We start from the raw sequence: 14,783 nt of genomic DNA, 5'->3' as shown, positions 1-14,783 counted from the left end.
TCTGCGTTTAGACGTAAATCTGCTTTTTGCAGATTACTTTTTGAGCTGTACAATAGCAGCACATTGTCTTTATACTTCTGCTCAAACTGCGCTTAGACGCAATCTGAGTTTAGACGCAATCTGAGTTTAGACGCAATCTGCATTTAGACGCAAACTGCGTTTAGACGCTAACTGTGTTTAAACGTAAACTGCACTTAATCATAAGTAATCTTAGAATCGGCTTTTGCATCAAAATAGTTTTTATCGAACGAACGCAGCTTTCGTTTTTAATCGCTGAAAGATTTCCGCTGCACTAATTCACCCCCCCTCTTAGTGCTCTCGATCCTAACACTAACATCATTAGGGTAAATGCACCTAATTGTTTTACATTTGTAATTATATGAATATTAATATAATTTTTAAAATAAAAAATTAAAAAATTAATTATAAAAAATAATATATATATATAAAAAATTAGTCTTAGAATACGATATGATATGAAGGGGTAGCTTTTCTGTGAGCGAAAAAAAAGGAAACATTTTTCAAAATGTTTGATCCGAGTGGTGGACGATCCCACAGTCAAGTCGGACTCATACAAATGCACTTGGAGACGATATGAGACGTACATCTTCAACCCGAAGCCAACCCGAAGGTACAGGTATGGCCGGGGAGGAAAGACGCGAGGCGGCGGCGGCGGCGGCGGCGGCTGAGTCCGAGGTGGTGGCCATAGGGAGATAACGACTGAGGTAGTGCGAGAGGAGAACTCATGTCGAAAGGAAGCGCCGTGGTCATCGACAATGGGGCTGGGCTGTGCAAGGCCGGTTTCGGCGGAGATATGGATCCTATCGCCGTCGTCCCCAATAGCCTCGGCCGTTCCGCCAATTCGAAAAGGTGGCTGGTGGCGGACGAGCTCCGTGCTGCCGATGCTGACGTGACTTCCGTGTCCCTCCGACGGCCCTTTGACCGCGGCTACCTCGTCAATCCGGATCTCCAGAGGGAGGTGTGGGAAAGGGTCCTTCGGACCCTGCTCCGTGTGGACCCTGCCCGCTCCTCGCTCCTCCTGGTGGAGCCTCTTTTCAACCCGCTGGCCGCCCAGCGCACCACCGACGAGATCGTCTTTGAGGACCTCGGCTTCCGCTCCCTCTGCGTGGCCGACTCACCGTCCCTCGTCCATCTCTATGAGGCCAGTCGCCGCACGGACTGTCAGTCCCACTCCCAGTGCAGCCTCGTGGTGGACTGCGGTTTCTCCTTCACCCACGCCGCCCCCGTGGTCCACAACTTCACCCTCAACTACGGGGTCAGGCGCCTTGACCTCGGCGGCAAGGCTCTCACCAACTACCTCAAGGAGCTCGTCTCCTACCGCTCCGTCAACCTCATGGAAGAGACCCTCATCATTGACCACGCCAAGGAGAAGCTCTGCTTCGTTTCCCTCGATGTACCCCGCGATCTCCGCGTCGCCAGGTGAACTGACTCTTTCTCTGCCTTTTCTTTGGGTTTTCTTCGTCTTGATACCATATCCACGAGCTCTCCGTGAGTCCGTTCATCGTTGACCGAGAATGAGAGCAGCCTGAACCTCAGGTTACTCGTTGTCTTCACTGACGAGTAGGATCTCTTTTCTTTCTTTTTCTACCCTAGTGATTCTTTTCCTAATTCTTGCGATGGCAACGTTCTCAGGTCTTATATGGTTTCGCATTGCGGATTCCTGTGTACCCGGTGGTTTTGTTATGAGTTTCTCTTTCTAGTTTTGCAGCGGCAAAACTCTGATGTTTAATTTTGGTTTTGCATATTGATTTCCTACTTATTGGCTGCATGCTCAACCACAGGCACAATTATCAATTCCCAGCAACATCGTATCTTGCCTTCATAGCATGGAAGCATTGCTGTCTGACTCGATCGTGAAAGTCTTATCTTTTGCTTTTTACATTGTATCACTAGTATTAGTATACTCATACCTCTTTAGATCTCACAAATTGTGAGGAGATGATTGTCTTTGCTTTTAGAACTTGTTTCTAACCTTCCTTGTTCAAACATGTATGGACATTTGCCCTTTTAGGCTGAAAAATTGGGGAAATGGTTTCTAGCCATATCTGATATTGATTAACTGTTTGATCAATATACTTTCCAATATCTCTCTTGTGAAAATTGAAGTGATAGATATAAGCAAGAATTTTAGGTTAATATAATAACAGGTATCTTTTGGGGCACAGTGTGTTTGATAAGTCTTGCTTTCCTGGGAGAACATCTTGAGTGAATAACATGAAGAGCAAGATACCACGTGACTCAAAACTCAACAAAGACTTTTTTTTTAAGGATTGAAAACAGGAGCTCAAATGTGGTAGAACCAGGAACTCAAAGAATCGAGTTGTTGTAGCCAGATTGATTTTTTTAATTTTGAGGAAATTGAAAAAATGTCAAAGCTTTTGTTTGATAAGTGCATAATCTAGTCCTGAAAAGTTTCTGACAGAGATAATAATCCTAAACTAGCATATGAGGGAAGCCACAGAAGGATTTAAAAAGCTTTGGACTGGATATAGAGAAGACTTTTATAGGCTTTAAACTGGCAATTAACTTGTTAGTGGCATCTCTCATGTGCTTAGTCATTCGGCATATCAATGACAAGCAGGTGTTGCAACAGAAAGTTAAATCTCACAATGATGCCTTATGGTTGGAATTGTCTAATGGTCATGGACCATAGTGGAGTTGCTTGGTTTTGTTTTTGTTTCTAGACATTGTGAATCTGACTTGGGATATGACTGAATGTTGTATGCAAATTTCAGATCCATACTACAGGCTTATAGCGAGGAATGGTAAGTATTTGGATTTTAAATATGGACTTACTATATGTAATGCACTACGTGGTGTTGATGATCAACGTTTTTTTATCGAAGAATACATAATTTTGTTATTGACAGTTGGAGTGTTCAGTCTTGAGAAATATGGTTAGTTTCTTTATGTGGATGGTATAACCCTGCAAGTTGCTTATGCCTTTGATGAGATTGCACATAGTTGTATATTTCTGTAATCTTCTCGTTGATGCTTGTACATTTTACTTTTGTGTTTCCACCTTAAACTTGTGGGACTGTAAATATGCATGTCATATATGTTTTGTGTTGCCAGGCGGTCACTGATGAGAACAGCCCAATGTGGCAAATGACAAATATTCCAACACTGGTGGCAAACCGCAAATATAATTGTTGCAGTGGCACTATATTTGTCAATATCTCCTCTGTTCCAGAGTCATTTTTTTGTTTCTATTTTGCGTTTCTTTGGCTTTACTTTATTCTTCCAATCTGCTCCTCTCTTCTCATTCTCCTGTCCAGCTGAATTTGATTAATTCTAGCCTGTTCCTTTTATATATTGGCCATGGATCAGACTGGTCTTAGACAATGCCGATATGAATCGGCAATGTTGTATCATAATCAGCTTTAGCATATGACAAGTGGTACTTAAGTTTTATTGTTCTCTTTTATTTATTATTTCTCCAGAAGATCTGGAAAAGACAATCCTTTCAAGTGCACATATGTTCTCCCTGATGGTATTGAACATACTAAAGGCTATGTCAAGGACTTTGATGAAGCAAGAAGGTACCTTTCTCTGCCATATGAGAGCTCATCCACAGATTCCGGGCTGAAGGAAGAAATGTCACCCTCTCAACACAATGCAGAGAAATCTGTGGAGCAGAGGAGAATTGACTTGACACAAAATGTAGCTTATGATATTTCTTATTTCTAAACGTTATCTAGCTGTTCCATCTTATTTGTTTTATTATGTGCAGGAGTTTACCCTGACAAATGAACGTTTCCTTGTTCCTGAAATGCTTTTCCGTCCTTCTGATTTGGGTAAGTGTTGCATTTTAATTATAAATGACATTTTAATTTATTCAGTTGAAATTTTATTACGAAGAATTAAAAATTCACAATGCATTGATCTGCACTAGTAGTATTTTCATATGCTGGTATGTAAAATTTTTTGTTGTCTGTAAATAACATTGGGATTATTGTTATTAAAGCAGACCCCCTTGTTTGCATCTGTCAGCCAGACAGTGTGACAGAGTACTTGTGCTGCAATATATGTGCATAGAGGATGTTAACACTGTAGTAACTCTATATTCTAGCTTTCATATCATCATTTGATGTGTATTCTTGTCTCATCTCTGTGTCTGCAATTCTGTTCCCTAATAGCTTTTGGAGCTGCAAAGGAACCAGGCTTTGGAGCTTAGGAGAATTTAATTTTATCGATGACTATTTGATGTTTAATACAAATTGCATGAAATAATGATTCTAACATGAAATAATTATCATGCCCATTTTCATGAAACAACGAACATTATAAGAACAAAATGGCTTTACTTGAACAAAAGGCATCTTATAAATGTTAGTATGATTTAATTCAAGGTCTACAATACCGTACCGTACCAGTGTTTCGAGATTGGCTTGGTACGGTACAATACCGTGTACCAAGCGGTACGCCATGGCGTATCGAGTGGTACACCTAATTTAAGGTGTAAAACCCTTCGAAAATACCTGAAAAAAAAAAAGTTAGGATAGGGTTTTTAAGTTAGAAATAAATATAGTAATAGTCAAGGTTTGTCGTACCGTACCGTACCGACATTTCGACCCGGGCTCGGTACGGTACGGTACCGGTGTACCAAATAATTTTATATTTTTATACTGTAGCAGTGCTACAGTATACTGTAGCTCTGTAGCAGTACCGGACGGTCCGTGTACCGGTAACTTGTCGGACCGATACGTACCGCCCGGTACGGGCGGTACGCTTCGGTATGGCAAACCTTGGTAATAGTATAAATTTAGCAAAATCAATGTAAATTAGGTAAGAATAGTATCACATCTTTTTCGGGATTTGAGGAAGTCTTGTTCAAGGTTCGTATTTCAGTCCGTTATAGATTATCCTTCTGTAAATATTAAAATATCTACAAAAAAATCATTTGAATTGTTAGACTATTTTATTATAATATAAACTCTAAAATTCAAATGAATTAAATAATCACATATGTAGATATACCTGATTGTTGATTCTACCACCAAAATGAACGATAGGCCTCCACGGGTGGTGGATCGGGGTCCTCGATCCTATACATCTGCATATCAATATGATATGTTTGTTGGACCCAATTATGAAATTGATCCCATGACATAGTGTATTGATACACCGTATACCATTGATGCATCAATGTGGTGCTGTTCGTAGGCTGATCGTCATGAATCATATTTGTCCGAGGCAGTTCTTGAGGCATATATTGGTGAATGTCAGAGCTTCTACTTTTGTTACTGATCTGCTGCTCTATATTATACTGTTGCTTAGAGAAGGATGACCAACTATCACCATATTGTTGTTGCATGTATGATTCTCCATAATACGATGGTTGTGAATACGATGAGCTTATTTCTGTGTCTATATCATGTAGGCTCTGTCGTATCTGCTCAAATTCATCCACTGCCTTCTTCTTCCCCTTCCGCACATAAACTTGACCAGTACCTTGTCGAGTTCCATGATCTGAATCTTGGGTGGCATGTGTAAAATATTGCTCCTCAGTCCATGCACCACCCTCAAGTTATGTAGACGAGACCAATGATTGCCCGGCATCACCGCCATCATCGGTTGAGGCACAACTGTCCGTGTTGCTGTCTTGTCTCTGGACCAAACGAGTTGCTGATTGTGATTGTGAAGGTGTCTCGTCGCCTCACTCGATTCTTTCCAACGATGCAACTGATGCTACTGCCTTACCCTTTGCCTTTGCACGCTGAGAGGACGACTGTGACCATTGGGTGTCTGTAGTTCCTCGAGTAGTTTGACTCGATGTTGTTTGACTCCTGTCACATTGTAATCGAGGGGGATTTTCCACCTATTGGGGTTGTGCTTCTTCTTCTTCTATTGCCTCGGTGATAAAACGTGAAGGACGCTAAGGATCTCTCGCCTCATCAAGTAGAGGATCCTCGGTTCTCTGCTGTTTTAACCCAATCTAACATTAGCTCTGAATCTTCGTTGTAGAATTGGAGGTCAATGGGATCAATATCTGGTTCCTCTGGCTCCTTATCCAACTTAGCACATCGCAATCTTAGCCGCATGTTATAATTGACATATACTAATTTCTCTAACCGTTTGTAGGAGAGTTTGTTGCGAACCTTCGTAAGAATCAATGCAAACGTTGACTAATTACGTTCGTAACCACTAGATGTTGTTGTCTGTGAAAGTACACGAACGACAACCTTCCTTAAATGTGGTGCATCCCCTCTAAATTATAGCCACCACTCGACTGCAAAAAGATATAAATAAGATCTTATTAGCATAACAAATAATTAACATTAAATATAATTGATAATCAATATGTATAACTTTTTCTCACCAAGATCCATAGTGTAACGACACGATATGGCTACAACGTCGGAGAATGAACCAATTGTTTCTCGAAATAATCGACCCTCCATAAGAGCATCGGCTGCATTAGTAGTGATTGGCTAGAGCCAATATATAACATTTCGTAGTGTCATTAGGAAATCATTTTGCATTCCGAGAGCATATCGATATTGAATTGTCGAGTTTAGATAATATGCTGCAAGACATAATTTTGTTAGTATGATTTTTTTTATCTAAATAATAATAAATTAAATTATTCTGAATATAAATTTATCTGCATTATAGATATTTTGATTCATATGAACTTCGGTCCGACGATCAATGATCCGTACGTATTGGTCGACCTTAAAATCATCTTTGAATGCTCTCCTGACCTCCTCTCTTGCTGAAATCAGCATATATTTAAGATACGACATATGTGGACGCTTGTCCATATCGACCTTACGGAGAATAATATAAAGTGGTTCCACATCTTTTATGATTTCTGTCGTAGTCTCCCAAAATCTAGAGGAAAGAATGGACTTTTCTATCTTCTTTCCATTGCTCAATTTTGAATATCTAGGTTCAGACCACTCTTGTGAGGTGATCATTGCCTTCAAGCCATGCCTTTTTTGCTGTAATGATTTTAATGCAATAAAATTGATAGCAAACCGAGTAATTCCAGGTCGGAGTATCTCACCGTTTACATACTTTTGCATTAAAGCGTGGACCCAATGATGATTATATATAAACTTTGTAATTGATTGTGTTCGAGCTACACAATTTTTGACCGCATTCAACTCACCAATATCCTTCAGCATTAGATCTATGCAATGAGCTGCACATGGAGTCCAAAACAAAGTTTTTCTTTTTTCCATCAATTGCAAACCAGCCTTTTTGAAATTCGCTCCATTGTCGGTTATTATTTGGACAACATACTGTGGTCCAATCTCCTCTACTATAGTGTCCATCATGCTCTTAATGTAGTTTGCATCTTGGATCTTTTCAGAAGCATTAACGGACTTATGAAACACCATTCTTCTGTTGCAATAAATAAGAAAGTTGATGATACTTATTCTTGTTGGTCCTGTCCAACTATCACACATCAGTGTCACCTTATATTCGTCCCATTGCCTCTTGAAGGATTTGATCCAATCCTTTAGTTCTGCCACCTCCTCATCTAAGTACCCTTCGTAAATCTCCTTCGGTGTTGGAGGTTGGATCCCCGTGCTAGACTTTTGAATAGAAGATACCATGCTTTGATAATATGGACCTTGGGCTGCGTTGGTTGGAATCCTGTGGAAGTTGAACCATTTTGAGATTGCCTTCCCAATATCCCGTTTTTTTTCTTTTGTGTATGCATCGTCAATCTATGTCTGTTTCGCTGTTTGTGGGAGATAGGCTTGCGAATAAATATCAACTATATCTGGTGCGGACCTCTTGCCAAGACCTCTCATAAAACCACGGAGTCCACCATACCTCATGCTACTTGTTCGGCCTAATTGAGAAGGAGCAGTTGGTTGCCTCATGTTGGCCTACCTTTGGATTCCACTACCATTGCCATGCTCTAATTGTGAGTCAGGTCGTCGATGCCTCATTGCTTCATCGACCATATACTGATGCTCTAATGATGCACGAATCCCAGTTGTGAGATCCGAGTCGACTTAATCGCCGCAACTCTCATACTGATCATAAACTGGTTCCTGTGCAGCCTTATAATATTCTTCCACAACTCTTGTCTTCTTTTTTAATGTATCTTCCTTTACTTGTTGTATCTTTCTTTGAAATAATTTACGGATCTCCGTCGGAACCTTCTTGCATTTTGCAATATTAGGATACCCGTCAGCCAAATACATTTTCACCCGAGTTATTCCTCCACCCTTACCAATGTAGTCACAATAAATACATTACCAATGATGACGGTTCCTATCTATCTTTCGGGCATGAACCCATGCATCATCATGTGATTGTTCCTTTGGTGCCATGATCTTACTAAATTTAAATCAAATAAACTATAAAGTATAAACATATTAAATTTACCAAATATCGATCAAAATTCACTAATCGCAGCATTAAATAATTTTATTAAAACATAATTAATCATATTTTATCATCATAAATATATTACATATATAAAAGAAGCATTAAATATATAATTTTGATCTAATATGGTTCAAATTATGATAGAATCATCATTAGATTTTCATGATGATTAATATAGTTAATCATCACCTGATTAACATAGTTAATTTCCTATTAATTATTTCTATTTCAACACTATAAACATGACAAAGCATTAAATATATAATTTTGATTTAATATGGTTCAAATTATGATAGAATCATCATTAGATTTTAATGATGATTAACATAGTTAATCATCACCTGATTAACATAGTTAATTTTCCATTAATTATTTCTATTTCAACACCATAAACATAGCAAACATTTTAATATGTATTAAACACATTGAATTGATATAAAATCGAACAAATTTCGATTAAATCATCATTAAAATGACTAATCGCAGCATTAAATAACTTTAATAAAACCTAATTAAACCTATTTTACTATCATATATATGTCAAACACATAAAAGAAACATTAAATATGTAATTTTGATCCAATATGATTCAAATTATGATAAAATTATCATTAGATACACTAATTACATGATTAACATTGTTAATTTTTCACTAATTACTTTCCTTTTAATATTATAAACATGACAAATACCCTAATATGTATTAAACACATTGAATTGACATAAAATCAAATAAATTTCGATTAAATCATCATTAAAATGACTAATCGTAACATAAAATAACTTTAATAAAACCTAATTAAACCTATTTTACCATCAAATATATGTCAAACACATAAAAGAAACATTAAATATGTAATTTTGATCCAATATGATTCAAATTATGATAAAATCATCATTAGATACACTAATTACATGATTAAAATAGTTAATTTTTTACTAATTACTTTTCTTTCAACACTATAAACATGACAAACATCCTAATAGGTATTAAACACATTAAATTGACATAAAATCGAACAAATTTCGATTAAATCATCATTAAAATGACTAATCGTAGCATTAAATAATTTTAATAAAACCTAATTAAACTTATTTTATCATCATATATATGTCAAACACATAAAAGAAATATTAAATATGTAATTTTGATCAAATATGATTTAAATTATGATAAAATCATCATTAGATACACTAATTACATGATTAACATAGTTAATTTTCCACTAATTACTTCTCTTTCAATGCTATAAACATGACAAATACCCTAATAGGTATTAAACACATTGAATTGACATAAAATCAAACAAATTTCGATTAAATCATCATTAAAATGACTAATCGCAGCATAAAATAATTTTAATAAAATCTAATTAAATTTATTTTACCATCATATATATGTCAAACACATAAAAAAAACATTAAATATGTAATTTTGATCTAATATGATTCAAATTATGATAAAATCGTTATTAGATACACTAATTACATTATTAACATAGTTAATTTTTCACTAATTATTTCTCTTTCTACACTATAAACATGGCAAACATCTTAATAGGTATTAAACACATTGAATTGTCATAAAATCGAATAAATATCGATTAAATCATCATTAAAATGACTAATCGCAGCATTAAATAATTTTAATAAAAACTAATTAAACTTATTTTACTATCATAAATATTTTTCAATATTTAATATGCATGAAACACACTAATCATAATATTAAAGATCTTAATTATTCTCTAATTAAAGAAAGAGAATACATACCTCTTGATTAGAAAGTTCTCTCTCTTAATCTTCCCAAATTAACCTCGATTGAATTCACAAATCGTTGTTTTGTAGAGTTTAGAAGAGAAAAAAAAGTTTGAGATAGTTTAAGAGAGTATGAAAATCTAATGGAGTGAAAGAGGGGAGAAATGTTTAAATACTATGAGAAAGGGCTCCAACAGTCAATTTGACCTTTGGAGCACTGTTGCACTGTTATAGTGTGGTTACGGTCGAAATCGATCGTTACCGAGTTGTGCCGGGCGGTAACAGTCAAAATTTCGACTGTTACCGCCCTATATTACCCCGTATCGTCCGATACGGGGTGCTTTTAAACATTCCGCCCGGTTGCGGGCGGCCCACGTACCGGTATGCCATCGGACCGGTACGTACCACCCGTAACGAGCGGTATCATTCGAAATTGCCTACCTTGATTTAATTATTCAAAATCTTGGATACATGAAGAGGCAGCGGAAGCATATCTGAAAAATCCCCAAAGCTTATTGATGATTGACATGTATCCAGTACTGATGCTGCAACCATTTTAAATTGTATGTATATCATATGTTTCTTCCTTTTTCAAAGGGGTCAGATGAGTTCCACTGAGCCTATGAAACCATCTGAACTAATTTAAGTCCCTTGGAACTTTAAAGGAGTGATTCTCACTGCTAGCATTTCAAACTAAAAATTTTTGTAAGTACTGCTCTAGGAAAGGAAAGGACTCTACGTTTTGTATAACTAAGAGGATGATTTGTGGAACCATGTTAAGGTTGCTCTAGTGTAACTTGGTTTTAGAAATTCAAGTCGTGGCTGGTGAAATGGTTCAACTGCTCAAGTCTGGGGTAGTACTTCCTTGCTGTAAGGCCCCATATGTTTTATCTTCCCAGGTCCTGCGTAAGAGCTCCGGTCTACCCTATTTTCTGTAGAATTTTACCAATCAATCCTAAAAATTTTGCCAAATTTTAGCATCAAATATCTAAAGTTTATTTTCTAGGCACCAATCCAACTAAAATAAAGGACTGCAATTGATTTTGAACTTCTTTCCTAAAAAGTACTCATGCAGAGAATTTTTGTTTTGGATTTCGAAAGGTATGAACCAAGCTGGACTAGCTGAATGCATAGTCCGTGCTGTAAATGCTTGTCATCCTCTTCTTCACCCTGTGCTCTTTGAGAGGTAATTGGAATAATCTCCATACACAAGTTTAGTTACTAGTTTACTTTATGGTCAAGCAGGAACTCTTACTTGTTATTGATTGTGATTGTCATTGCAGCATCATATTGACTGGTGGAAGCTCATTATTTCCTCGCTTTGCTGAAAGACTGTAAGACGTTGTGTACATTCTCCATTTGACCAAGTTCTGTGTTTTGAGATAATGTCATTCCCAGTGATTAGTGTTCTAGCATAGGCTGTAATCTTCATAGTTCGTCTTACCATTCCATACCGATGTACCGACCATCTGTACAGTATGTGCTGAGCTGTACCGAGCCAAACTGAGCGTACCGACACATGGTACATGGGGGCATACTGATGTATTACCCGTATCAATCCCTTATCAGATCGGTATGTACCGTCCGTACCAAGCAATATGCTACGGTACGACAAACTTCGGTAATCTTGGTTCCAAACTACAAAAGTTCAGGAATCATCAAGGTTATGAAATAATTGACATCATATAAGATCTTGGTTATGAAACAGTTATTGTTGTAAAAATAATTTAAATTATCATTTGTCATAAACTTTGTTAATTGGCGAGAAAGGAAAATCAAATAAGACCTGTTGATATAATAAATATCATAAGCATGTGCTGCTACAAAATGGAGATAAAATATCAGCAATGGAAATTAATGTATAATTGGATGAGTGGGGAATCCCAAAGATAAAGTATGGCATTGAAAAAAATAACTAATACTGTTTTGGCAGATATGTCAGTATGCTGCCAGTTTGTATGGTTCAGTTCATAACAAACCTGTAATTAGCTCAATTGGAATCTGTAGTTAAACATATTTCGTGGTAGATGAGTGGGGAATACCAAAGATAAAGTAACGAGGCATAGCACAAATAACTAGAACTGTTTTGGCAGATATCTCAGGATGCTAGCCATTTTGTATGGTTCAGTTCATAAGAAGCCTGTAATTAGCTCAATTGGAATCTGTAGTTAAACATATTACGAGGTATGGATTCTGTGACTTGTTATTTTTCTGCTTACAGAGAAAGGGATCTTCGACCTCTTGTGCCTGATGATTATCAAGTGAAGATTACTTCACAAGAAGAGTATGACTTCTTTATGTTCCGTTCCCCTTGAATCTTCTTGCCTAAAGCTAATTGTTGTGTTTGCGCCACATGACCAGTCCTATTCTAGGTGTATGGCGAGGTGGTTCGCTGTTGGCATCCAGTCCTGAATTTGAATCAATGTGCATCACGAAGTCCGAATATGAAGAGATTGGATCACCCCGCTGTCGACGTCGCTTTTTTCACTGAATATTCGATTATGTCTAGGCTTTAGGATATCAGTCAATATGGTTTTAGTGCCAAATTGTATAAAACAAAGCTTCGGCTAGAATTCATGCATTAGCTGGGGTGAGAAAATATTTAGGTGAGCATGCAGTCCATTTATTCTTTTATTTCTGTTGAAAAAGTGCTGTACTAACTAATATCCATTGCAATTTTCACGCTGCACCTTGCTTGTTAGTGACACTTTACCTTGCTTGTTAGTGACACTTTCAGAGCTTGGGATAGGCAGCAGAGGGTCATCAAACAAGGATGTAGGAAACCTAGGATCATCTGACGATCCTATGTATCCACAATGTTCAATTTCATGTTGTGTTCTGCTCTTACCAAAGGGCTATATTGTCTGTGGTTGCTGGCTAGCTATGATTCCAGTTCAGGTTTGTTTTACTTCTTTATGCATTATTAAGTATCTTTACGGTGCATCCGTAAAGGCCGTCATCAAAAGGATAGCTGATATGATATTGTTTGTGCAAGAATCCTTAGTATTATTTGTGTCATGGGCTATAATATATGAGATGTCTATAACATAAGCTATTATAGTGCAATTGTAAATAGTGATGCATAAGTGCAATTGTAACCAAAAAGAAATATGCTTTGTTGACAATTTGGAGCCCATCTCAAGGCTTCCATAGCCTTAAAAATAAACGCCAAGACCACACATCAATGTCCGTGGCTCTCTTTCTTCTTTGATGCTATAATCTAATAGATTAAATATCCTGTGTGCTTTGAGCACTTAAAGATAATTTCTAGAATGAACTATTAGGCTTTTATGGTTGTTAATTGTTATGTATTCATCCAAAATTTTATGGGAATTGAGAAAGTGTGATGTTGGCACAAGGATGCCGGCGAGATGAATACTATGGATTACAAATATACTGGTTTCCAACTGAGCAATGGCATGAATTTTTTATGTCTAAGTTCCTTCGTTTTCAAATTCTCTGTTTCTTTGGAGAAATAATGTCATAAAAAAATCGGTAGCTCTGTTAACAATTGAAGATCATCCAAGAAAATTATGGTTTAGATATAGAAACATCTTTGCTGGATACTCGTTGAACATACTCTTCTTTCATATTATCATACCTGTGGTATGATGGTATCTGATGTTCTAAAATACTAATTGACTAAACATAGTATCTAAGTACAACTTCTTTGTCTAACTTGCATCATTTGGATAATAACGATAACGATGAAATCTAGATAATAAAGTTGCATCATTCAGATTTTCATCAAAGAGATGCATTGAGTGAGAAAATTGCTAGGACGAGTAAATATATTAAGAGTTTTAATTTATAATTAGATTCAAACTCCTTGATAAAATGTGATTATATTTCGATTAAGAATCTAAATAGAAAGAAAAGTATTTAGTAAATTAGTATTATTTCTATAAATATGATATATACGTAAGATTTTGATGAGAGGGAGAGACAGACTAGAAAGTTAGAAAAAATGATTCTTTAGTTTTATATAAGAGGGTGTAGAAGAGTTGGGACTTGAGTTAAGATTGCTATAAGAGAAACTTCCTTTATATTTAGTTTTTCTCTTATAAAGAACTTGCGTTTCTTGTATTTTTCTTGTATCTATCGATGTAGGGATATAGGATAAAGAGAGTCTTTGTCTAATATATTTGTGGTATATTGAAAGAAGTGCTGCTGTTGGATTTCCTAAATTTGTTTGAACTTAATATATAATAGTAAGTGGTGCCACAACAACTTATAGTGAGATTATTGCTTTTAAGATTATATTTGTCCTTTGTGCTATTGGAATAGGGGTTGATGGCCACCTTTGATTGTTAAAGCAATATACTGAAATATTTTGACTTATGATATTATACTAATTTGAACTTTGAAGTTATTATATTTTAGGTTGCAATAATACATTTGTATTTTCAATCTGTATTTGAAAAAAATAATTTGAGTGAATGTGTAGTTGAGAAATTCTTTAAATATTTGGTAAATAATAGATGAAATCTATATTTTAAATGTGTATTGACGTAAGTATTATTTAGTAAAATTATATTTCAAAAGTCATAGAATATTTTTTGATGTAAGTATGTGTATTGACAAATTTAATTAATAAGTAAAAAATAAATAAATAAATGTATGCAATCTTATAAAAATTTCATATGTCC

At 36.1% G+C, this 14,783-nt stretch overlaps 1 protein-coding gene across 4 annotated transcripts; it reads left to right on the top strand.

Annotated features, from left to right (window-relative positions):
* Positions 1–577: 577 nt before the first annotated feature.
* LOC135637194 (actin-related protein 6-like) lies at positions 578–13,456 on the top strand. 4 transcript variants are annotated; one of them, XR_010496190.1, is made up of 8 exons: positions 581–1,440; positions 3,465–3,684; positions 3,755–3,818; positions 11,236–11,320; positions 11,418–11,468; positions 12,356–12,418; positions 12,496–12,740; positions 12,872–13,456. XR_010496190.1 is itself a non-coding variant. In XM_065149718.1 (7 exons), the coding sequence occupies exons 1-7, from the start codon at positions 746–748 to the stop codon at positions 12,544–12,546; spliced, it is 1,218 nt and encodes a 405-aa protein (XP_065005790.1). In that variant the 5' UTR covers positions 578–745; the 3' UTR covers positions 12,547–12,823. The 4 variants fall into 4 exon arrangements, 2 of the variants coding, with proteins under 2 accessions (XP_065005790.1, XP_065005789.1); XR_010496189.1 differs by having other exon boundaries at positions 12,860–13,456; XM_065149718.1 differs by lacking the exon at positions 12,872–13,456 and having other exon boundaries at positions 578–1,440; positions 12,507–12,823.
* The last annotated feature ends 1,327 nt before the right edge of the window (positions 13,457–14,783 follow it).

The sequence above is a fragment of the Musa acuminata genome, chromosome BXJ3-4 (genome assembly GCF_036884655.1).
Source record: "Musa acuminata AAA Group cultivar baxijiao chromosome BXJ3-4, Cavendish_Baxijiao_AAA, whole genome shotgun sequence".
NCBI classification, from domain to species: Eukaryota; Viridiplantae; Streptophyta; class Magnoliopsida; order Zingiberales; family Musaceae; genus Musa; species Musa acuminata.
This window is presented reverse-complemented; position numbering and strand designations above follow the sequence as displayed.

Excerpts from the sequence above, each read along its gene's own strand:
- LOC135637194 (XM_065149717.1), top strand. The coding sequence starts at position 746 with ATGTCGAAAGGAAGCGCCGTGGTCATCGACAATGGGGCTGGGCTGTGC. Across the intron at positions 11,321-11,417 it reads CACCCTGTGCTCTTTGAGAG|CATCATATTGACTGGTGGAA; the intron begins GTAATTGGAATA and ends TTGTCATTGCAG. Across the intron at positions 12,419-12,495 it reads AAGATTACTTCACAAGAAGA|TCCTATTCTAGGTGTATGGC; the intron begins GTATGACTTCTT and ends CCACATGACCAG.